The 26,401-nt window shown below is 41.0% G+C and overlaps 1 protein-coding gene across 1 annotated transcript in view; it reads left to right on the top strand.

Moving 5' to 3' along the window:
* Positions 1-26,401, top strand: part of DNAH14 (dynein axonemal heavy chain 14) — a 135,051-nt gene that overhangs the window by 96,560 nt on the left and 12,090 nt on the right. The window contains 16 exon segments of the mRNA XM_060273279.1: positions 433-592; positions 1,863-1,994; positions 3,476-3,571; positions 5,615-5,755; positions 6,362-6,577; positions 7,033-7,260; positions 10,186-10,307; positions 10,678-10,922; positions 11,693-12,146; positions 12,245-12,438; positions 14,953-15,162; positions 16,110-16,207; positions 20,397-20,556; positions 22,805-23,015; positions 24,884-24,986; positions 25,355-25,582. Coding sequence (XP_060129262.1) covers positions 433-592; positions 1,863-1,994; positions 3,476-3,571; positions 5,615-5,755; positions 6,362-6,577; positions 7,033-7,260; positions 10,186-10,307; positions 10,678-10,922; positions 11,693-12,146; positions 12,245-12,438; positions 14,953-15,162; positions 16,110-16,207; positions 20,397-20,556; positions 22,805-23,015; positions 24,884-24,986; positions 25,355-25,582 — 2,998 coding nt within the window.

Below are 26,401 nucleotides of genomic sequence, written 5' to 3'. Positions count from 1 at the left end.
TTCATTATGGTTTAGGTAAGCATTGCTACTATTGTGGTAATTTAAAGTAGGTATGATTTAAATATCTTTTAAGGGAAAAGAAGTGAAGAATGCTGTCAACAAACTTTAAAATGTTTTACCGTACTTCTGTAAATAAATGTGCAAATTAACTCTAGTTTCTTCATTTTTGTTACTACATCACAATAGTCATGATAGTTCCCTGTCTGACATGAAATTCTAAATATTTTGAGCACTATCCAAAGTATTTTCCAGTGTTAAGATTTTTCATTTGAAATGCTGCTGTATGTTAATCGCACTATATTAATGAGGCAGGATAAGCCACTGTCCAGTAGTGGCTCTAACTAAAGTTGTTAGGGACTTCTTTGACACACAAAAAAAGGTTTTGAATTTTAGCACATTTTGTTCAATTCACTTTTCTTCTGTATCACACAGAGTGTATGCTCGCCCTCCTCCACTTGTACTTACTGTTATGAATGCAGTTTGTGTCCTTCTTCAAAAGAAACCTAACTGGGCAACAGCAAAATTACTGCTTTCAGATCCTGGGTTCCTAAAGAGGTTGGTTAATCTAGACAAAGATAATCTACCAGAAAAGGTAAAGGAAGGATGCAGTGTATATTGTTTTTGTTTCTTCTATTGTATACCTAAGAATTTTCAGATAGATTACCTTAAACAATAAGCAACATCATTTTAATGCACATTTCAAACTAATACTGCAATTCTCTTATTCTCCTGGTCAGTTTACTTAATTACCATTTTAGAAATAGGAAATGAGAAGGCTAAAAGTAGAGGGTCACATTCTGCAAATGCATCTTAAGCTACAAAGAAAGAGAAATGATCAGGAAGTTCTGTTGCAAAGTACTGGCTGTCTTGGTTTTGCTTCTTCTCCCTTCTTTAAGTTTTTCTCTTTTCTCTTTTAATTTGGGTTCCATTGAACCCACTTAGGCTGGTTTAAGAATAGAAAAACCGTCCCCTTTTAGAAAGACAATGGCCTCTCAGTAGAGAGTTCTTTGTTAATCCTGAGGAAAATAACAAGCATGGTTCAGAGGCAAAGATTAGGGATAATGGTGGCAAAAAAGCATGAAAGGAATCAAGTTAAAGTCTTTAACTTCCAAAAGAATGAGAAATCATCTCCCATGGTTATTCAGTTGGATGTTGTTGTTGTTTAGTCGTTTAGTCGTGTCCGACTCTTCGTGACCCCAGGGACCATAGCACGCCAGGCACTCCTGTCTTCCACTGCCTCCCGCAGTTTGGTCAAACTCATGTTCGTAGCTTCGAGAACACTGTCCAACCATCTCGTCCTCTGTTGACATATCAGCTATCAAAATCATTAAGTTATCTGGATGTAATGATTGCCCCCTCACTCCCCATATATGAGTTTTATCTGATACTGTGTTCATTACATGATTTGTCCATTGTTTAGGTTTTAACATTTTATTGTATGCTGCCTTGTAGGGGCTTGGCCTGGAAGGCATGGTAGAAATACATTAAATAATTACCAATGTTGTAGTCACTCAGTCGGGTAAAATATGAAAGCAGGACTGACCCAAAACTGGTCAACAAATAATTTCCTGGCCTTTTTTTGAAATTGTTTCTTTTTAAAGCTCCTCCAGAACTGTTAGACAATTTTACCTCCATCCAGCAATATTTGATGAAATCCCTGCCCCTATTCACTATGCACTGCTTTTTAAAAACCATTTGTAATACAACATGAAATTTTCCATAAGGCTCAGCATCGCCACCTAGTGTCACATTGTATGTTGCACTTAAAACACACTTAAAACGTTTTATTTGCAGCTGTATAGCTGAGTCTCTATTATTGTTTTAAGTCATTTGTTTTAACAACTGATCTGTGTTCATTTTAGGTGCTTCTGCAGTTGAAAAAATATGTAAGGCTGCCTGATTTCAACCCTTTAAAAGTAGGACTTGTGTCTGTTGCCTGCTGCTCCATGTGTCAATGGGTTTTAGCTTTAGATAACTATCACGTTGTAAAAAAGGTATCTTTACAGCTACTGTTTCTGAATCATCATAAAAAGTTGTTAAAATAATGTCCTCATAAGAAAAACTTTTAATTTTTTTTATATTGGGAGATATTCTAAATAGAAATAAACAGGAATTTGTGCTCAGTTTTGCAAATGTATTTCAGCCAAAATTATTTGAGGAATTAAAAAACAAAACCACTGTATCCTTTTGAACGTTAACCTAATTATACGGGCCACAATCTGCCTTCTCTCCTGCGTGTATAAATATGCATCTACAATGTATACAAATCAGTGCATACAAAAGAGGGGAAATGAGACTGTTAGTACAGGAGAGGAGAATAAAGTTTACTATATTCTCCTCTCCTGTACTTTGCATGCATGCACATACCCTCCAACATTTCTCTGATGAAAATAGGGACATTCTGTCTTCTTTTTTAAAAAAACCTGGGAACATTGCTATAGCTCCTCACCATGTGATAAGAAACAGCCACCAAGTTCTGAGCTCTGGGGATAGATAATTTTATGTCCTCCACAGCCATTCTCATAAGTACACCAAAAGTCACATTCTCTCCAGCATCGTACCTATGGTAGGATCCTTACCTAATTATGTGTAAGGAGGTGTGTGTTGGTGCATTATATTACAACTTCGCTTATAAGCACATATGAGATGCTGTGTTTCTCCGAAAATAAGCCATACCCCGAAAATAAGCCATAGTGATAGGCAGTTTAACCCATAGCTGCCAACCCTCCCTTTTTTTGTGGGAAACTCCCTTATTCCAAGCCACACTGTCAACTTTTCCTTTTTTTGCTGGAAATTCCCTTATTCCAGCGCCGTTTCCCACTGCTATCCTGGATTGTTAGATATACCATAGACTGTCCCCAGGACAGGTGAGGCTGCTGATCCCTTATTTTCAAATCCAAAAGTTGACAGCTATGGTTTAACCTCTTGTAGGTTAAACTGTACCATACTTAATAAAAATATTTTTAAAAGACATCCCCTGAAAATAAGCCACCGTGTTTTGTTTTGTTTTTGAGGAAAAATAAATATAAGACGGTGTCTTATTTTTGGAGAAACACAGTAATAACACAGTTTATGCTGAACATGGGATGGCCACAGAGAAATAACATCCTTATGTTGAGCCTCCATCCCCTAGCCCACATCCACAAGTCTTCACTGCAACTATTAGGTAAATTTCCCCAAGTTAGGAAGTCATTGTGTTATGCATTTTGTCAGTTCTGCAATGTATCATGGGCTGGTGGGAACAGATGAGCATGAAATGTAATGATGGCACATTATCAGTAAGTGTGCCAAAACATAAGAAAGTGGAGAAAGAACTTGACACAGAGATGCTGCTTTCAATGAAATCTCCATATGAAGTGAAATGTGTAATTTGCATATCTGTATTGTACCTATATATTTTTCTGTTTGTCCATTGAGTTCCATATAGCCATATTCCTTCATTCAAGCTGAATTATAAATATATCTTCTTATATAGTTTGTAGAGCCAAAACAATTGAAGGTAGCTGAAGCAGAGGAGCTACTAAAACGTGCATATGAAAAATTGACTGATAAACAAAGAAGTTTAGTGCTGGTAAAAGAATTCTACTTGTTATATACTATAGAATTTATATTGCTTGTTAAATAACATAAAGTTTGTGTCTGTCTCAGTTTGGGATATATTGTTTTATTTTTAAAAAATCTTATGTAGGCAAAAATCTGTCTACTTATTTGTTAAAAAGTAATTCAGCTGGAGCAGAGTGAGAGGGTAACAAGGGATAGAGTTTTCTCAGAGATATATCTAGCCTGGGAATGAGGATTTAGAATGTTCTGCTCTAGGTTCAGTCTTCCCTAAAGGGTGTGAATAAGTGAAGACAAAGGCCACCTGGGGACTGGAGTGTGGGTACGAATAATGATTGTATGAAGAGAGCAGCTTTCCTAGGACCCATTCCCCCTCCCATGATATATTCACATATGGGTATTAAATAAATAATTCACTTTTTACATATACATTTTAAAATTTAATTGTTTTTCCCTAGCAAGGATACCAAAACTTTTAAGAAAATAAGATTGATATGTATTACAGGGGGTGAAATAGTAGAAACCAGGAATAATAAATAATCAGCTCAGTTTGATAACAAGCAGAGAAAATTGCAGATAAGTAGAATGGGAGACAATGTTGTGTTCTTTCTCCTCTGTGATCTCTGTGTAGTCCTACAAATTTACTACTACTGCTAATCATAATCATCACCAATAATTTACGGTATATATGGTGTCTCTCTTCAAATGCCTTTGAGGCAGGCATATCTTATGGTGCTTTGGCTTTTTTGAATTTTTATCATGTGCCCTTGAATGATCAGTGCTTAGTTCGACCCATCTACCTCTTCCCATCCATGCATTTCACTGACTCTGAGAAGGAACTGCAGTGAGGAAACACGACACCATTCTCTTTATCTGCTGCAGGTGTTGCATTTGACCTGCTCTTACTCTGGTGCTTCCCTTATAGCTGCTGCAGTGATTTGTTAGGAACTAATAGTGGGGTAGGAGAGCTGAAAATAATGCCAAAGTATTTCACATCTGGCAACCAATGCACCACTTTGATTTCAGATAGTACAAAGGTAGAAAGGTAAAGGACCTTCGACAGTTAAGTCCAGTCGCGAACGACTCTGGGGCTGCGGCGCTCATCTCGCTTTACTGGCCAAGGGAGCCGGCGTTTGTCCGCAGTCAGTTTTTTCGGGTCATGTGGCCAGCATGACTAAGCCACTTCTGGCGAAACCAGAGCAGTGCATGGAAATGCCGTTTACCTTCCCTCCAGAGTGGTAACTATTTAACTACTTGTACTTTGACATGCTTTCAAACTGCATCTCTAGGTAGATGAGTCTAAAAAGCCCGGGACACAAATTACTTCTGGTAAATGAGCCACCATAGCTGCTAGAGGGCTGTGAAAATTTGTGTCCTGGGCTTTGTAGACTTATCTACCCATGGACTATCTGAAACCAAAGTGGTGCCTTGGTTGCCAGATGTGAATTTTTTTTTCCAGCTCTCCCACCCCACTATAAGAAAGACTGGAGCTATGCCCCTTTGTTCATGCTTATAGGGGGTTGGGAATGGGCTTCTTGCCCAAACTATTTCACCTACCGGTAGCTTTAGAAAGCTCCAAGCATTGCTCTGCACAGAACCCACAACTATGATTGCACATGTCTGTTACAACAGTTACAGATACGCAACCTGTCTTAATGTATAGACCCAATTACAGTGGTACCTCAGGTTACGAACATGATCCGTTCCGGGATGCAGTTTGTAACCCAAAATGGTCATAACCCGAAGCACCATTTTGTGCATGCGCAAAGCGCAATTTTCATGATTTTCGCACTTTGCACATGTGCAAACCGTGCATGCCGCTTCTGCACATGCGGCAAAAATACTTCCGGTTTTGTAGAGTTCATAACCCGAGGTGTTTGTAACCCGAGGTACGACTGTATAGCAGAATTGAAACCAAGTAGTTGCTGTCTTATCTAGTACCTTGATAGGAGCCCTCATGTAAGTTTTTAAAGAAAGAGCTATAAAGAAAAAGTATGATATATAACAGCAATATATACCACTATAGTATGTTTTCCTTTAATTTCTAACTCCTCAGATTGAACAACATCAGCAAAATTTAGAAAGAAGGTTTGGAGAAAGTATTGCTGAGCAAGAAATGCTAGCAGCTAGAAAAGATCAAGCAACACGCCGTTTACACTGTGCATCCGTGTTAAGCACAGCTCTGAAGGATGAAATGGTATTACTTCTTTCTGTTTGACTCTAATTAAAATTAGGCTTCATTGTTACTTGTCTTAGACCGTCTTTTCTGTTGGTCCTTTTCCATATCATATAACCTCCCGTATTCTTGTGGAGAAGTAGTACTCTGTATTTGCCATCAGAGGCTAGCTGTTTCCACCAGCATTGCCACACACCACAGCCCTAGGATAAAGGGGAAAGAGTAACGGAGCTGTTGGGCATTTAACCATCTGCTTTAGGGCTGTTTTCAGGTGTCAAGGTACTGTATATTGTTCACTGAGCTATTGATAAATTTCAGAGAAGGAAAAATCCTTGCTATTCCAAAATCCAAGCAGAGAAGAATGGCTAAAAAACATTACTGCTTATTTATGTACCTTCAAATGTAGGAAGAGAGCATTTTCCACAAATACCACAGCACTAAACTATTTCTTATACTCCCAACATAAATATCTACACAAGTGTAAATATTGTTATGAAATCACTTATAGTACGTGCTGGGTACTGACAAGTCATAGGTTTATTATGTTGCAAGTGCTATACTTTCTAAACAAACCAGTTTCTCCAGTACTCAATGATATTTGGCCCTAAACATTTTTTTATATCCTAGGAACGCTGGAAAGAATCTGTTAATAATTTCGATCAAAGGTTGGAGGGAATCGTGGGTGATGCCTTTGTTTCAGCAGCGTGTATTGCCTATAGTGGAGTATTATCAGCATCATATCGTCAGCAACTAGTGAATGACTGTCTGAAACTCTGCAAAGAAAGCAATATTCCAGTATCTCCAAATTATTCGCTAGTAAATTGCATGACAGAAAAAAATGAGGTAGTAATACATGGGCAGAGGGAATGACATTTCCATGGTTTTCTTTGAAATTTAAATTAAAAGACTTCTTAGGAGAGTGGGGTTTTTTTTAGAGAGTCTAATTTTGCTGGCTGAGGCACTACCTAATTAACTAGGTAAAGGCCCCATTTGCAGAGGTAGATTTAGGGCAGTGCAACCAGCCCCCCCCCCATTTGGATGCCAAGCTGATCTTCACAACTATATCATAGTGCATGCACAGAATTGAAGACAAGAGGTGGGGGATGCCAAATTTTGGTATCACACAGGGTGACCCTGAAATTTGAAATACCAAAGTATGCCTCTGTCATTTATATTTTATATTTTGGGATTTATTCAAGCGATCATACTACTTTTGTTATTATTCAGAATCACTCAAATCATTTGTGGAACAAATATTGTTGTTGATAATAGTCGTATTAAAAATTGATGTTTTACAGGTTCGCAAGTGGCAAAATGCAGGCTTGCCACTTGACCAGTACTCTACAGAAAATGCTATACATATTATGTATGGACAACGTTATCCTTTGTTAATTGATCCAGAAAGACAAGCGTACAAATGGATAAGTCAAATGAGTGGTAAACTACGCCAAATTCGTGTTACGGATGCTCATTATTTTAGAACACTTGAAAACTCTATGCGTCTTGGTGAATCAGTCCTACTACAGGTAGTTCAGCTTCCACTGAGTCTGATCACTCAACTGTTATATAAACTGGTCTAGGGGGATCTTAGAATTCCTGAGCAATGCCAGATACAAGCTTATACTTACTATGCCAATCAACAAGGATCCTATTCAAAGGCACTGCTGGTGGAAACTGACAAACTGTTGACATGGGCTCAGCTTGAAAACGAGACATCTGGCAGAGGTTAACAACCACTGGTTGAGCCACATAGTCATCAGTGAGACAGAATGGCAATTAAGTCTTTCAGCAGCCGGTTCGGCAGCCAGGTCAGCCAGTTGTGGATCTGTTTGCCTCCAAGCACAGTGCTTAGTTAGACACTTTTGTGTCTCAGTTTCCATCTCCAGGGGCAGGGGTGTGGATTGCCCTTCATTGGCCAAGGAGGCCTTGGCTCCTGGACCTTGTCAATCTGATGGTGTGGTCCCCTTGGTGACTTCCAGTCCACAAGATCTCTTGATTCAGGGGCTGATGATCTATCCTACCGAAGAACTTTTCTGTTTGACTGCCTGGAGGCTAAAAGGTTCTGGTTTACATAGGTGGTTGTAGGTTTGTCAATCTGGAGTATTATCCCCGAGTTTCCTTCCTGTTCTGTCTTTCTTTCTGGTTGTCATAAATATCAGTTCTACAGTCCTTTTAGTTTACCTGTAAGGGTTAGTGTTCCGTCTTCTGATTGATTAGCAGTTGAGAAATGGTTTGCTCTGTCAGTCAATCTGCCTACAGTTATGACCCCTCCACTTGGAGAAGAGGCAAAAGGATTGAGAAGACTCTGCCTCATTTCTCCAGTAGGAGGTGTCATACCTAAACAAGAATGTCTTCTGCCTGGATCTGCAAACAGAAATTCATTGTAAGACTCCTTTTGGACTTTTGCTTGCACAACAGGGCTTTCTCCTCATCCCCCTTGCACATCCAAAATTGGCTTGGGGGGGCAAGAGAACCCCCCCACACACACACACAGTGGAACAGCATGTTGGAGAGGAGAAGGGGGATTGTTTCATCCGTTAAGCTGAAAAGCTTGTACAGGTGGAACATTCATCATAGCCTAATCCTGAATTCCTCCCATAGTCACTAGTTCCCAAACCCTTTCCCCCATGGGTTACTTGAGAATGGGTTATAACTGATTATTTTTCTGCCTGTTGTAGCAATTGTAATGCACTGTACTAGGTGCTGCATGGTTTTTAGAATAAAATACAATAAATAGAATGAAAGAATCTCTGGGCATGTTCATTTCCTTAATCACTAAACAGCTCTGTTAGTTTAAAGGTAAAGGACCCCTGGACGGTTAAGTCCAGTTGAATTCGACTGTGGGGTATGGCGCTCATCTCCGTTTTCAGGCTGAGGGAGCCGGCATTTGTCTGCAGACAGCTTTTCCGGGTCATGTGGCCAGCATGACTAAACAGCTTCTGGCGCATGGAACACCATGCCGAGTGCCAGAGTGCACAGAAACACCGTTTACTTTCCCGATTCAGTGGTGCCTGTTTATCAATCATGCTGGTGTGCTTTCGAACTGCTAGGTTGACAGGAGCTGGGACAAAGCAAGGGGAGCTCATCCCGTCTCACGGATTCAAACCGTGGCAAGCCCAAGCTCTGTGGCTTAGACCACAGCACCACCCGTGTCCCCAACAGCTCCATTAATTCACCTCGCACACATAGAAAGTTGCCTCCAAGCACTTTGCCTAGCCTAGGTTTTTCAGCAGAAGGGCTGAACTTTTCAGATTGCTTCCTCCTGCTTCTGGTCTATCCTGGAGCAGCCACTTCTGCCACTATTTACAGCTGCTGCTTTTTTTTCTTCACAGAGATCTGTGGACTACCTAAATTAAGCTTGCTGACCGCCAGTGATCCACAGGCTACAGTTTGGGAGCCCTTGCACTAAGCTGAGGCTAAAGCCACTATTTCATATTTACCCTACCTTCTGTATTAAAACTCTGTACATGGGGTTCCTATCCAGGCACTGAGCAGCCCCAGGGTTGCTTTATTTCAGAAAGGTTGCTGCATCATATGGGTCATTCCATATCAAGTGATCCAACTTTTTTACCTCATGTCATGCAATTTTCTTAATATTTTTTACACTTGTTTAATGATCAAAACTAAATTTAAATCTAAAATTTTAACTTTTAAACTCATCCCGTTTGTGAGTTATGAGAGTTTGAAATTTCAAAAAAACTGACAATTTTGGCCTTGCCAGACTACACAGAAACCTTAAATGCTCAGCTCAGAATTGAGAAACATCAAAACTAAAAACACCAATCGCTTCAGAACATCATGGACTTTAATATATGTCGCATGATGGACTTACTTCAAATTGTAAATGTAAGTTACAAAATTGAAACTTTTTTAAAGCTCTTAAAAAATTTAATATGATTTAAAAATTTCAAAAAATGTATTGATTTAATATTTCTAAGATCTACCTGCAAAATTTCATCTTGGGATCTCAATGGAATCATATTAAAAATATTTTGTACATAAACTTCTGCCTTTTTGGGTTCTATTTAGGATAAATGGGTCTTCTTGGAGTAAAATATAACAGAATAAACAAGACTTCAAACTGTAATATCAGTTTGACTAGCTTTTCAGATAACTTTTAATTGAATAACTTTCTAAAGAAATGCCTGAAGTAACTGGCATAACGTAAAAAGGATGGATCATTTGATATGGAATGATCCATATATCCTCTGAGATTGTTCTGAAGTTGCTACACCTCCCTGTTCACCTCTTTCATCTTGTCCTCTCATCCTCACTCCCCTCTTGCCTGCTGTGGAGTAAAAGTAGCCTACCCTGTCCTCTCATCCTAAGAAGGTGAAAAAGATGGGTGGGCAAGGGTATTCTGATTGAGGGGATAAATGAAGTTATGATGTCAACACCTTCACACACTGCTTCAGGTTTAAGCACCTTAAGACTGGTTTTGTGCTTTGTAGGATTTCAGTGAAACACTGGATTCAAATATGAAGCCAATCTTAAAAAAGGAAATCTACAACAAATCAGGGCAAGACTTCATTAGAATAGGAGATTCTGAAATTGAGTGCAACCAAAACTTCAGGTAACTGTTCTTTTCAGTGATACAGTGTTACCTCAGTTTAAGAACTTAATGCGTTCCAGAAGTCCGTCTTAAACCAAAACCGTTCTTAAACTTAGGCACACTATCCCTAATGAGGCCTCCTGCCTTTCCACTGTTCGGATTCTGTTCTTAGACGAGGTAAAGTTCTCAAACTGGGACACTGCTTCTGGTTTTGCGGAATTTGTAAACTAAAACGTTCATAAACAGGACTGTTCTTAAACCGAGGTACCACTATATAATTTTTTACTTATGTAATTTGAAACTAACTATATTTAAATTAGCTATATTTGTTTGACTCAGCTATGGCTTTAACTTTCCTCACACCTGATGTTATTGTTAATTGTTGTTTCAGATTATACTTGACAACACAAAAACCCAACCCTCATTTTCTGCCAGCAATATGCAGTATTGTGACAATGATAAATTTCACTGTAACATTTGAAGGTTTGCAAGATCAGCTTTTATCTACTGTTCTAATTAAGGAGAAACCAGAGGTTGAACACCGGCGTTGTGGGTTGCTAGAAAGCATAGCTGCTGACCTAATAACACTTCGTGAACTGGAACAAAAGTCACTTAGGCTTCTCCAAAAAACAGATGGTAATGAAAAATGTACAGAAATCCTCGAAATGTCATCCATATGTTTTGAACAAATTATAGGCACCTGTAACTAAATAAGTTACAAATTAAATGAATTGTTCTTTATAGGAAATGACATGGATACGGTCATCTGCAATGATTTCCGTGTGTCATGCAGAGGCTAGAATGTTAGTTTGGATGTTCAGGTTCAGATTCCCACTCAGCTATGAAGCCCTCAACCTAATCTACCTCGTGGGTCTAAAACAGTGCTCTGAACTCCTTAAAGGAAGAGTATGAGTTAATTGTATAAAGTGTTGTGCAAATTAAATTGTAAACCGTTCTAATTGTAATTAAAGGACCACCTCCCACACAAACCTGCCCAAATACTGCAATCAGCCCAGAGACCCTCTTCCAATCCCTCCTGCCTTTTGATATTAGGGCAGTAGTATCTAACACCAAATTTGGACCTTTTGTACTTGCCCAGGCCTAGTCATCTGGGTTCAGTTTAATCTGATAGTTGTATTGTTCTGATTTGCTAAATTTAATTTAATTGATGTTCTTGTTCACCCTGCTTATTACTGTTATGGATTTTATTTTAGCCATACTGGGAGATATTGTAACTAAAGAGCAGCATAAAAGTTCCTTGCTTCTTTTACTAGATTTATCCACAATTACACTCCAGTTTATTTAAAAAAAATTTTTTTTTTACAGAAGAGTAGATATTTAATCAATAATGCATTATTTGATTTATTTCTATACCACAAATGAAGTAAACTTTCTTTAAATTGTAGGACATATTCTAGATGATGGAGACCTTATTGACAATTTGCAAAGATCTAAAATCACCTCAACAGAAATTTTTGAGCGTGTTGAAGCATCTGCAGCAACAGAAGTTAAAATAGAGGCACTGCGTGAAAGCTATCTTCCTATTGCAACTCATGGTGCCATCCTCTACTTTGTAGTATCAGATCTTTCTCATATCAACTATATGTATCAGTTTCCCCTGGAGTGGTTTCATAAGATCTTTGAAGACTCTGTAGAGTACATGCTCAAATTAAAAATTGGAGTTTCATTGAGTTCCACAAGAATTTTTAAGCCTCGGCCAGTTTTTAGGACTCAATCAGAGAGACTTCCCATCAAGCTTCCCCCCATAGAAGATGAGGACAAAACAGAGAGTATCGCAGACAGTTTCCAAGGACATATTAATGCTATAATAGAGAAATTAACAAAAAACGTTTATAAGGTGTGTACCTGAATTTATTACACATATGACTTTTGGCTAATATTAGTATCTGTAAAATATAATGGATTTTCATTGTTCTTAAATTTCTTATTCAACAGAGAGTTTCTTCAGCTCTGTTCAGTGAGAATCAGCTATGCTTTGCTTTTCTGATGTGTACAGCAATTATGAAAAATAAATATGATGGAAATCTACTTACTAACAAGCTTGGATTTATACCAGAGAATCAGTGGAACTTCTTCCTTCAGTCTAGCATAATGGCAAATATTATGGACACACAGGACTCTGAGACTTTTGGTAAAGGAGGCCACATTCAGTAAATGTATAGGTCAAATTGTACTCTCATACACCTCTCAGAAATAGACTTGCCATTTCTAAAACAGCTCCTTTTACTTGCAGAAAAGACAAATATCAGTGGAAGCTCCCAAAAGGAGATAATTGATATATGTTGTTTCCCCTGCAGTCCCCAGCACCACCCCCATAATGTTTGGAGGGTCCTCTAATCCTTCAGAGTACCTTTTCAGGTGGCACAGAACAGCAAATCGCTGCTTATACCCCTTCTTCAAATAGAACGTCCCACAGGCAGCTTCTGCCCATGGGTAGCCTGAGTCCAGTGCAATATCTTTCCATTGTTCCCTCACATTAGAGATCTAAATAATCTGTTATACAGTGGTACCTCTGGTTAAGAACTTAATTCGTTCCGGCGGTCCGTTCTTAACCTGAAACTGTTCTTAACCTGAAGCACCACTTTAGCTAATGGGGCCTCCTGCTGCCACCGCACCGCTGAGTATGATTTCTGTTCTCATCCTGAAGCAAAGTTCTTAACCCGAGCGGAGTCTGTAACCTGAAGCGTTTGTAACCCGAGGTACCACTGTACTACAAATACAGGGTTTTTTCCTGGCTCTACAAGCGAGAATGAAATTTGGCAATGATGGAAACTGAAAAATCAGAGAAAAAATTCTCTGTTTTTCATTTTTCAGAAATGTACTAATTAGGCATGCCCTTTTCTAATTTCTAAACTCAAGTAAAGGCACTACAATGGGTAGAACTGTAGAGATGGAAGGTCCCAAAGGGTCACCTAGTCCAACCTCCTGCAATGCAGAAATCATGGACTTGTGGGGATGGAAGAAACACTTGGGCCCCAGGTGTCAGGTATGAGCCAGAGGTTTCAAGTTCCCCAGAGGGAGGGGGAGACTTAGGGTTGGAGGAAGGAGGAGGTGTGCCCGAGAGAGATAATGTGGAGAGAGCTGTTGAAGTCAGTCTAGAGCAGGCATAGGCAACCTTGGCTCTCCAGACGTTTTGGAACTGCAACTCCCATGATCCCTGACCACTGGCCCTGTTAGCTAGGGATCATGGGAGTTGTAGTTCCAAAACATCTGGAGAGCCAAAGTTGCCTATGCCTGGTCTAGAGGAACAGACAGGGAGGGATATAGAGCCAGGGAGTTCACAGGAACAACAAGGGTTAAGTTCCAGTTCAGATTGGGGGGGGGAGATTTAAGCCTGCTTTCACGAGGCATGTAGAGAAGAGGAGGGGTGAAAGACAGAGTGGGAGAATTCACCATTTTCTGGGCTGCTTGAAGGGTAAACATACCTCAGCAGAGATCTGAACTGAGTGACTCTGATGAATGATTACTATGTGGGTTCCTGATTACTATATCTGAGGTTTTGCAATGCCTCAGACGTGACTTTTGGTGCTTCGCGAGGCACCAGAAGTTGTGTCGGAGGCTCTGCAGTGTGGGTGCTGAGCCCCCAGAACAAACGTTTTGTGAATGCTTGAGCCCCCATGCTTGAGTGGTACCTCAGGTTACAAACGCTTCAGGTTACAAACTCCGCTAACCCAGAAATAATACCTCAGGTTAAGAACTTTGCTTCAGGATGAGAACAGAAGTTGTGCTACGGCGGCGGCGGCGGCAGCAGGAGGCCCCATTAGCTAAAGTGGTGCTTCAGGTTAAGAACAGTTTCAGGTTAAGAACGGACCTCCAGAACGAATCAAGTTCTTACCAGAGGTACCACTGTACTTGGCACTCCTGCCATCCATGAACTAAAAAACAACAGTTAGAGGACCATAGGACAAGCTACCAAAAAAGTAGTTGTGGGCCTCCTCCAATATATTGAGCTATCGTTAATTCCTTGCACAAATCTCACATAGAGATTAGATTATATCTGGTATTTATTGAGCATTCATTCTGATGTGTTGTGGCTGTTTCCCCACCCCATTAATCTTTCATTGATCCTAACACCATAAAGTCTCTTCTTTTTAAAGAAATTGTTGCACTGGGCTGACAGAGTGATTTAATCCACTTTAATTGTGAAAACCTAAATTCCCAGGTATGAATCCTTCCTTCAAAATACAGACAGTCTGGAGACACGTGTAGACAGACACTTCCATTTATAGTGATTTAAATTATTTTTAAAGAATAGTTATAAAGATTTGGGGTGAACTACTAAGGAACTCTTCCACTTCAATTCTGAATTTAACAAGTGTTAGAATCTTCCCCATTGTGGTGTAGTTTTTGACAAAAGTCCAAACAAAGTGGAAGTAATATAAATGGAATACTGCTGCTATATTGTGTACGGCCAATTTCTGAGTAGAAACAACTTCTATACCCATTTATCTGCGAGCAGGCCTGATTGAAATCCATTGAACTTAAATATAAGGCATTCCAGGACTGCACTGCAAGTCTTCTTGTCAGTTACTTATGAAGCTAAAAATAATATGACCATACCGGTATTTATTTTCCTGGGTGAAAATCTCAAAAGTAGATATGTACACTTATTAAATGTATAATATAATTCTTATTCCTCAATTAGGTTCACGTGCATTCAAGAAAACTCCTCCACTCCATTGGATTACTGACATGATGTGGAAAGAATGCAGGTACATGAGCACTCGCATGCCAGCATTCAGCCTCTTGTGTGATTCCCTTTCAACAAATTCTCAGCAATGGAGAGCTTTTCTAAATAGTCAGGATGTATATAATTTGATCAGTACAGGCTATAGACCAGTGTCATCAAGGCATGGTAAGTGTTGATGTAAAACTATGTGTTGATTTCCAGCATGCCTTTCTAACCTATTGTTGAAAACACTACCTGTGTCCCCAAACCATGAAAAATTGAAGTAGCAATGCTCTCGGGTTTAGTTTCCTTTGGATGAGAGAGCATTGGAAATTTGCACCTGACAACTTAGAATCACAATCCATGCACCTGATGTAGTGAGACTCCAGTCCACAAAAAGCTTTTATAATGTTGCATGCCACCCCAATCTCTGAGTGGTGTGAGATTCCAGGGGTTCCTGGTGCTTACCTGGGGTTCATGTTTCCTTTGGAATAGGGGTACAACAGAGATTGTGATGTCTTTAGTTACACATATATGTAGAGAAGAGAAAGGCTTATTTGTGTGGGTGATTTGAGAGTTTGTTTGTCTCAAATTAGACCTAATATAAATGAGATTACCCAGCTAAAGCAAGCTCACACCTCTCACTGAGTTTGTATACATACTTACAGTAAGGTACATATGTAAGAGGCTCGTTTATAATTATATTTGGAGAATGGTTCATGTTTTTATGTAGCTGCATTGTTTTATACTTTCTGGTCATATTATAAGGTAATTGTTTTGTTGTTGTTGTTTAGTCGTTTAGTCGTGTCCGACTCTTCGTGACCCCACGGACCATAGCACGCCAGGCACTCCTGTCTCTGTTATAAATCAAGTACTGCTAAGAGTTGTCTCTTTTCGTTTTCCAGTGTATTTCTTATCAATTTAAAAATTGGTGTGGTGTGAGCAAATTTTTATTCTGAAAGTGTGGCTCAGGGAAACGTTTGAGAACCACCACACTTCACTTTTATCCTGGCAGTTATGTTATTCCATTATATGGCTGTATAAAAGTTACAAATTAGTTGCAACATTTTTATATGGTTTCAACTGTTTCAAAGTTTCAGTAATGTTGTAAATTACTATTTAATCTCTTACAGACCCAAAATTAGAAGTACTGAGAGAAAGTGATGATGAGGAGAGTGGACCTTGCATTTTCCCTTGGGAGAAACTTTCTGCATTTGAAAGACTTATTTTGGTAAGTAAAATCAAGTGGGAAGTATTCAACTAAAATCTTGCTAGCACAATGGGATTTTATTCCACCACCACCCACCCACTATTCCCAAATCTCCTCTGAAACACCCCAGAACAGATTTGGCCATGGGGGAAGAAGAGGTGGAGAATGTTTTATTATACAAGAACAAATCTATGTGTTGACAGATCATTCACTTTAGTGATACATTGAATACAACTTGGTATCTTTTGGGAGGATTTGTGCTATAGCAAATGCTCCATCAGTACAAGGATTTCTCCCTGCTCAACAGAATGTCTCCCCCCCCCTTCCACATGGTGCACAAGGAAGGAGAAGGGGGCAAGTTCAATTGCACAAGGAGATGTCCTTGCAGAGGTTTCATCTTTAAAAGATTGCAGTGTATTTAGCTTAGAGAAAAGTCAAGTAAGATGTGACATGATGTAAGTTCATAAAACTACTAGCAGGCCTGGCCACGTGTTGCTGTGGCTTAGTCTGTTAAATGGGCCCTCAGAGTCCCTCTTCAGACTCCCCTTACCTTCAGAGTCCCCCTTCATTTTGTTGAAATGTTTTACGTGTTGCTGTGGTTCATCCTGTGACTCTCCCCACCCCATCCCGACCCACCCTGCCCTCACCCTGTCCTGACCCATTAGTCATCCCAGCCCCTCCCCCCCCCACCCCGGCTCATCCCTGTTATTGGCCCTACCCTGTCCCGACCCATGACCTATCCTGCCTCATCTTCCCTCCACCCTTGGCTCATCCCTGTGATTGGCCCCACCCTGTCCTGACCCATGACGTATCCAGTCTGCAAAGGCGAGCCAAGCTGCTGTGGAGAGGGAAAGTTTTCTAGGTGCAGTACCAGCATAGCTGTCGCTAGAGGCCGCTGTTGTGCAACCTCTCCTGTGCTCCCAGCACCCCTGGCTGTCTGACTTTTGTGTTCAGAAACACTGGATTTTACCTGTTTTGGCTGCCCTAGGTGTGACATCTGTCTACGCAAACGGTATATGATCCCTCGCATATTCGCATGTGACGTTGTGTCCAAATTTGTTTTTTTTTTAAACATACTTTTTATTAATTTTACAAACTGCAAAAAAGAAAACGGTACATACATAAACACCTTTTCCACCTCCTTCCCACCCACCCACATGGATCCTCCCCTGCCACAGAAGTATCTCATGTAGGTGAACAGTCAGAGATGGTCCATTTTATGCTTGGATTTCTGTCCTCCTCCCCCTCCCCTGACCCCAAAGCCCCCCCCTGCCACCAGGGAGCTCCAGCAAACCAGGGCAGTACGCAGGAGGACATCCATCCAACCATCTATTGTCATACCAAAAAAAGAAAAAAAATGAAATAGGAAAAAAGAGAAAAAAGAAAGAGCAAGAAAAGAGAAAAAGAACAGTACAAAACAGAAAAAAAATTTCTTACATTCATAATTGTAAAACCATATTTTGTGGGCTTCCCCTCCCCCCCCCTTCCCCGGTTTTCATCCCTTTTTTATCATCTTTAACAGTTTCTTACTTTATAAAAATACACCTTTATATCTTATACAACTTATAAATCAATTATTATCATTTTCACCTAATGTTCAAATCACTGAAAAATCAAACTCCCATTTTATCTTCCCGTGCCTAATTTTTACTCCCTCTATAAGCCTCCATATTTTCACATTTTTCCAAAATCCATTCACTTTTAAAACTATAACTATTCTCAATTTAACCTTACATCCCCGATTACCAGCTCCACCCCCCCAATCCAGCAAATTCCATAATCAGCAGACCAGTTATAAACCTGTTAATCCATCCTTATAATCACAACATCACTTTCCCTTCACCCCACCCCCTGTTTACAGTCTTTTGCCATCCAGGCCACCATACAAGACCCCTGAATTTCTTCTCTTCTCTGCATATTTTTTCCTTCTTCCCTGTGGGTGTTCTGGAGTTCCAGTAATACCAATCGTGCCCCCCTCAAATGCAGGGCACTCCATCCAACTTTTTGTAGAGTAAAGTCATCATTTTTTTCATGGTGTGCTTCATTTTGTGTTGAATCGTCACAGTCCTCATCTTCATCTTTTTCTTCCAAATCACAGTCACCATCATTATCATTCTCACATTCATCTTTTTCAGTTTCAAAAGCTTCATCTTCTAGAAAATCATATTCTGCCATCACCATCTGAAATTGTTGCTGTAACTCTTGCCGTTTTGTCTCCTCTTGACATAGTTCTATTCTTGTTTCCCACATTAAGGTCAAAACAGACCGCTGGAACTCAGGGGAACACTTTTTTGTTGACATAGTTCAATCCTGCCAAGGTCAAAACTTGTCACGTGGGGTGGAATATGATCACAGTTTATTTTCTCGACTCCATTTTAACAAGCTGGCTGCATTCTTCAAGTCTTATTGACAATAAAGTTCGAACTCACATTTCACAAACATTTAAACCAAAAAAGAATTTCCACAAAGTTCAGAAATACAGTGAAATAAAAATTGACTTATAAATCCTAATCAACTCACTGGGTTGTCTGGGCTGCCGGCTCCCGAGGAAAAGAAAGGTTTTTCTTAGTCTTTACCTCTTGCTGCAGGGCACTCACAACCACAGTCTCTCTCCCCTTTCACCCTGCATTTAGGGGAGATTCTCTTTGATGCCTTTGAGGGATCCTTTTAAGTTAAGATCTTCTGTTTACGGCTTCGGGTTTCTGTTTACTGTCTCTTATGTTACCGTGGGGGGGGTGGCTTCCTCTTTTCCCCCTCTCTCCCAAATCCAAATTGCCTTAATTTAAATTCCAAACAATCCAAATTACTCACAGTCTATTCATTTGCTAATTATTCTTGGAAGAATCGGCCGCCTCCACTTCCCAGACTCGCAGCTTCGCGCTCTCAGAGCAGCAGTGTCAGCCTGTCCGCCGCGGTTCACCTCCTCGCTCTCGGGGGCTTAAACAAAGCCGATCCGGGGAGGAGAGAGCCCGCTTTTGGCGCCGCCAGGCAAAATCCGTCCCCAAAAAGCTCGATTTGGGGCTTTTAAGGAGGTTTTGCTTCGCTGGAGCAATTCCCTCCACCTCTGAAGCGCCGAGGTCCGCTCCGCTGATCGGACCCCCGTCTGAGCAAAGATGGCGCGGTCAACCGGAAGCCCGTTGTGTCCAAATTTGAACGCAAGCGGTTTCGATGAAAAGTGGACACCCACCCACGTGCCCTCTTTACATTTATATATATATATAGGTGCATGCCATGGAGAAAGTGAATAGAAAAAAGTTTTTTCTCCCTTTCGTGTAACATTAGAACTTGTGAACATCCAATGAAGCTAAATGTTGGAAGTTTCAAGACAGATGAAATAAAGTACTTGTTCACACAGTGTATAGTTTAACTATGGAACTGGCTCCCATGAGAGGCAATGATGGCCTCCAGCTTGGATGGCTTTAAAAGAAATTCATGCGGGAGAGGCCTGTTGATGCCTATTAGCCAAGATGGCTATGCTCTGTCTCAACAGTTAGAGGCCAGGGTTTTGATGCTTCTGAATATAGTGGAACTTCGGTTGTTGAAAACTTCAGAAGCTGAACAATTCAGAACCTGAACGACAATGACCCGGAAGTGAATCCTTCTGTTTTCGAACACGCCTCAAATGTCGAACGAGGCGGGGTTCTCCATTTCTTAAAAGGGATTTGCTGACTGGCAATTGCGCCTCGGTTGGTGAACGTTTCAGAAGTTGAACGGTCTTCCAGAACGGATTACATTTGACAACCGAGGTTCCACTGTAACAGTTGCTGAAAACCACAGGAGGGGAGAATGTTATTGTTTTCAAATCTTGATTGCTGGCTTCCCACAGGCATCTGGTCACCGCTGTGAGAGCAGGATACCAGACTAGATGGCCCAATGGCCTGATCTCGCGGGTTGCTCCTATGTTTATATGTTGCAGTACTTGTTAGTGGAATCTAGTCAATAGGGATCACTTTATGTTTAGCTTCTGCTTGCAAATATTTTTAGCTTTTGAGGACACAAATTCCCTCACAGCAATTAAGGAAGTGATAGTTTTACGGAATTCAGATGCAATCCAGTCACAGTTAAGCACATTTAAGTTGCATGTATTTCAATGGGAGAGAGAGATGCATGTGCTGTGTTTTCACAATGAACTCAATGGAATTTACAGATGCTTCGCTTTGCTGAATCATATCCTTCATGAATTCAGTTATATTATCATTTTTTTTAATAGATAAAAGTTCTTCGATTAGAAAGCTTAACTAGTGCAGTACATGCATTTGTAGCTGAGAAATTGGGGGATTACTATCTTCAGATTGAAGGAATTAATTTGAAAGCAGTATATGAAGAAGAATCTAATGCCATAACTCCAATAATTCTCATTCATACTCAAGGTGAGCATTTATAAAGGATGAGTGTGCAAAAACTACTTTCTGGATTAGGGTACAATCCTAACACACACACACACACACACACACACACACACACACACAATGTGGCTTTGCAGAGTAGCAGGGTTACCAATACATTCACGGCCTTGCCACACACAAAGACTGCAGTGAGAGAAGGGGAGGACAATCTGGCCAAATCTGGACCCAAACACTGCACCAGCTTCAGTCTGACACAGTGCACAGACCTGATGCCTTCACATTATGACAGTAAGATACACTTGAGATCCAGCAGATCCTGGGGCAGTTCAGCCCTACTCTCAGAACACTGCACCCACTTGCAAATTTAGTGGCCAGTGGGAGTCCAGCTAAACTGGGAGAGCTGGGCAGAGGGTCACCTCTGTTAGGAAATTCCATTCCACCTTAAGGAGCAGACGTGTGAGATTGTTACATGTCACATGTCTGTTTACTTTCCAGCACAGTCTGCTGGGAACTTCCGTTGTGTACAGCTTTTGCTTTGGAGACTCTCTCTGAGGAGATGAAAGAGAGACGACATGTTTTTCTTTGTCCTGATTTAAGCTTAATAAATCTGCTTGTAATTATGCTTTCACAAGCCCCTCCACGCCGCTTCTGTTCGTGCAGCGCGCTGCTAATATAGTGTACTCAGACTTCTGAAGTCTGAGTCACTGGCTACATTGCTCCAGAGATTGGGGGATCGTCCAGCATGTTGGCTGGAAGGGCATGATCCAGCTGGAGGCTAGCCAGCTGGGCTGTCGACCCCCTCTGGATGGCGACAACCTCTACCTAATCCAGCGCCAGTTCTGTAAAAGGGGTTGGGTTTGATTGCTTTGCCCTTCTCTATATTTATATGAGTATACCATGCACAGCTAACCCTGCTTGCTCCACTTGGCAACCCTGCCAACCCCTTTGCCAACCACCTTACCTGACACCTGGCCAATCCCTGCTCCCTTTATACCTGAGCAAACTCTTCTCTCTTTACACCTCACCTCACCCAACCCCTCCCAGCTCACCCAAACATCCCCTGCCAGCTTCCTCCAAGCACCCCCCCCAATTCACCCCAGACCCCACCCCATTTAAAGGAGGGAGAGGTGCTTCAGATAGTGGTTTGCTAAAGTGCCTCCCCACACATGGGCGTACCCAGGATCAAAACTAGGGGGGGGCAAGGGGAGGGGCCAAGGCACGGAAGGGGAGGGGCCACAAAGTGGGCGGGAACGGCGAACTTGCGCTCCGCCGGGCTGTGCCCCTCCCTAGAAGCAGGGCTGGTGGGCGGAGGCGGAGCCCAGCCCAGCGGAGCGAGAGTTCAGCGTTCCCGCCCGCCGCGCCGCGCTCTCTGGTTCCCCGCCACGCTTGGCCTTGCCTGAGGGCGCGCCGGGGAGCTGGAGGGAGGGTGCGGCGCGGCGCGGCGGGAATGGCGAACTCGCGCTCCACCGGGCTGTGCTCCGCCTCTGCCCACCAGCCCTGCTTCTAGAGTAGGGCAGCTGCCCTAACTTGCCCCGTGGTGGGTACGCCCTTGTCCCCACACCATTAAATAGTTCACCTGGGCCACCTGCTGCTCACACTGCTTGCTTGCTCTCTCCCCTGCCTGCCTGCTATTCAGTTGTCAAGCTGGAGTTGGTGTGGCTGCCTGCTGATGGCCATGCAAACTCCAGCATGACAACTGCCTTACATTTTTATGTATATAGGAATAAAACATAGGAAGAAAATATATTGCCCAATCTAACTGGTGCTAGTTTTTACTAGTCAATTGAAAGTAATAAAATTTAATATAGTCACTTAGTTGGTTTGAATATGTTAGCGTAAAGTGTATAACAATGGCATAAATTGCATTGAAAAGTTTATTTGTTTTATAGATGGCCCATACCTCTGCATTACCCTACTTAGTTTCTACAGCAGAATCATGTTCATGTTTACACAGATATGTCCCACTGAGGTCTATTATTTCCAAGTAAGTGTGCACTGTAAATTTGTGCAAAACAGCCTGAAACTGATAGCAGGCAAACACAAAAGAGAGATGCCAAAATATTTTCCCCCTTTGAAACCATCTAGTCATTTCATTCCTGTGACATCGTGTTAATGATGCAATACAGAATACTATGTTAGGTCTGCTCATTCTTCTGTAAAGCAGCATACATTTTACCTAAAGTATTATATGCATACCTTTTCATTGACCCAATATAATAGGTTTCTGGATGTGGAAATAAAACAGTACAGTATTATTATGTATGCTACACAGGTGTGGATATTGCAGCTCTCCTTCTACGCCTTGCCCAGGAAATAAAAGGAAGTACACAGCATGTGAAAATGATATCTCTGGGACGTGGTCAAGGGAGCAAAGCTGAAGATTTGATATATAAATCAAGTATACTGCAGGGACAGTGGGTATTCCTCCAGAATTGTCATCTTGCAGCTTCGTTCATGCCCAGACTCTGCAAAATTGTTGAATCGTAAGTGTTTTCCCCTAGCATTTATTTGTATATGCAGTTTTGTTCAGATGAGTGAGGACCAGGGTAGGCTGGCATTACTGCACCATTTGCCTTGTAGGAACCAAATATAGTTTATTATTATTGTTGTTATTATTATTATTATTATTATTATTATTATTATTACATTTGATTTATTAATTGCCTTCTCATTGTCAACCACTTTCAGAGCTCCCTGCTTTCCTGACCATTGGGTATGCTGGCTGAAGCTGATAGGAGTCAGAGTCTTAACAACATCTGGACATCCATAGGTTGCTCATTCCTGTTCTGCAGCTATTCACCAGTTCTTTTGAGCTGGCCTGAAGCTGAATTACTGCTAGGGAATTATGCTGACTATCACTCAATTAATAGGGAATAGTCTATATTGAACAATTTTCTCCACTTAGATCAAGGATCTAAGATGGATGGCTTTAAAAAGCGATCACACAAATTCATGGAAGAAAATGCTATCAATTAGCTATATATTGCCTCCCTTATCAGAAGTAATAGGTCTCTGAACACCAGTTCCTGGGAGTATGAGTGGGAGGTGCTATAGCACTCATGTCTTGCTTGACAACTACCTATCTGGTTGGTTTGTGTGAGAACAGAATGCAAAACAAGATAAACTTTGATCTGCTTGAGAAGGGTTACTCTTACACAGGGATGGAAGGATCTGTTAATTTTTGTTTTCTCGGTTTCTCATTTTTTTCACTTTTAAATCCAGTTCTCCACATTTCTGAAGCAATTTTCATATTTGGAATGCAGTTCCCTATAGGGAAGACTAGTATATTCTGTCAGTGTTTATCTTATTACAATGTTCTCTATCCCTCATTACTACTAATTTTTACACTGTCACAGTTACTTGGAAAATCACACAAAATGTCCCCATGTTAAGCAAGCAGTTTAACTTCAAACTTAAGCCTTCCTAAACAGTTTCCTACCTCAACATGTGATGGTATGAAGAGAATCAATGCTGTTAGTTTTTGTGACCTGGCCCTTGGAGTCGAAGGTTGAAATAATATATGCTTGACTAGGTGGAGAGATACAGCTACACTGTATTTGAGATGTTTTTTCACTGTTTTGTGTGATGGTCTCCCTGCTGAAATGCAAGAGGCCCCATCAATATTGACATTGTGCCAGCTCTTGAAGAGCTCCTCCTGTTCTAACACTTTTAATGCTGTTTTAACTGTTACACTCTTTTAGTGGGATGTATTTTTATAATTTTATAATTGAGGGACGCAGGTGGCACTGTGGGTTAAACCACAGAGCCTAGGGCTTGCCGATCAGAAGGTCGGCAGTTTGAATCCCCGCAACGGGGTGAGCTCCCGTTGCTTGGTCCCAGCTCCTGCCAACCTAGCAGTTCAAAAGCACATCAAAGTGCAAGTAGATAAATAGGTACTGCTCAAAGCGGGAAGGTAAACGGCGTTTCCATGTGCTGCTCTGGTTTGCCAGAAGCGGCTTTGTCATGCTGGCCACATGACCTGGAAACTGTACGCCGGCTTCCTCGGCCAATAATGCGAGATGAGCCGCAACCCCAGGGTCGGTCACGACTGGACCTAATGGTCAGGGGTCCCTTTACCTATTTTTATAATTGGTTTTACATTTGTAAACCACTCAGAAGCCACTTTGGCAAATAAGCAATATTTAAATTTATTATAATAAAAATAAGTAGTAGTAATTATATGTAAGGGGATTGTGAGATACAACTGCTTTTGTAGGTATGTGTACAGTAGTTGTTATACCACTTCTTGTAAAGATGAATTCTTGGTTAAATAATATTGAACTCTGTGCAGTACAACTTCATAGTCTGTTTTTAGACAGTGGTGGTATTACAAAATTTGTTCTATCTGCAGATTTACTCGATCACAGACAAATATAGACCCCAAGTTTAGACTCTGGTTAAGTTCAACACCAGATCCATCTTTCCCTGTACCTATCTTGAGGAAGGGCCTTAAGGTAAGATTTAAAGTAATCCCTTCAATTAGAGGGGATGGTTCAGATGCCTTGAGGTGAATCATTCAAACAACCAGTTGGCCTGCACACCTGAGTGGTTGTGTTACATAAGCTGCCTTGTGGTTATGGGAAGGTAGCGTATTTTAAAAGCTAATTAACCAACATCTTGGTAGAAGATTTATACTCTGTTGATTTCACTGGGACTTGAATATACCTGTCTCAGAATTACATCCAGCTAAAGGAAAGTCCAGCTGCTTTCAGAGAACTTCCATGTAATAAAATGTATTTACAATAATCTTTCAGTGATTCACTATTTATTTTGCTGAAGTCTGCTTGTTTTATTCATAAACTGTCCTGCTTATTTTCTAAAGATTGTAATAGAACCTCCCCACGGACTAAAGGGAACACTGCTTCAAACATTTGGAGTAAGTGGTACTGAAATAGTAACAGAAGCTGTATTCAACACCACCACCTGTGGGCCATCATGGAAAAGGTTACTGTTCAGTCTGTGCTTCTTCAGTGCTGTAGTTCATGAAAGAAAGAAATATGGAGCTTTGGGCTGGAACATTCCATATGAATTTAATTCTTCAGATTTAGAGGTAAGAGGAAGTCTTGCAGATCTAAATAAAAGCATGATTCTAAATAGTATCATCTTAAAATAATACCTATTATAACCGTAATTTCCAAACTGTGCCTAGTAGTGCTTCTACTCCTCCATGAATCTAGCAGATACAGAAGCAAGGAACTGCCAAGGCATACCCACTATTCATAAAGAAATGAATTTTTTATTTATTTAAAATTAACACTAAATGTGTACTTAATAAGTACCAGCTTAAACAATGGAAACAAAATACCAAATTTCTGCTGTAGTGGTAACCAAGTGTATAGATGCAGTCATTTCTGATTATTTTTATCTTGAACCAGATGCACTAGCCAAAATTGATGAAAACAGATTAAAGTTTCTTCATCTTCCTGTCCTAGAGAATTAGATGTCGCTCACCTAGTGTGATGGGCTTAAACTCCTCAGTCACCTCACTGTAATTATCTGATGAAGCCAAGGGCAAGATGCTCCTTCTCCTCTTTGCTTGCACATTACAAAAGCATCCCATCACCCCCATGGATCTCTCTCCACAGAAGGTGGCGAGCAGAGCTCAGGTGGAGACAGAGCTATAAGAGAAAGGCACAGGCAGAAGAAAAAGGCCAGTATTGATCTTTGCCTGCATCTGTATCTGAAGGCGGTGGTGGGATGATTTGCTCCTCCTCCTCCCCACTTACTGCTGCTGCTGGAGCCAGTCACTCCACCACCACAATCCAGAGGCAGACACAGGCAGAAGCTGAAAATCCATTCTAGGTCCTTTCCAAACCTTTAAATCTGCCTGCATCTCTTATCTGTGTGCTTCTTGCCTCCTGCCTCTTCC

The sequence above is a fragment of the Zootoca vivipara genome, chromosome 3, assembly GCF_963506605.1.
Source record: "Zootoca vivipara chromosome 3, rZooViv1.1, whole genome shotgun sequence".
Taxonomy (NCBI): Eukaryota; Metazoa; Chordata; class Lepidosauria; order Squamata; family Lacertidae; genus Zootoca; species Zootoca vivipara.
Note: the sequence above shows the minus strand (reverse complement) of the source record. Positions and strands in the feature narration are given on the sequence as shown.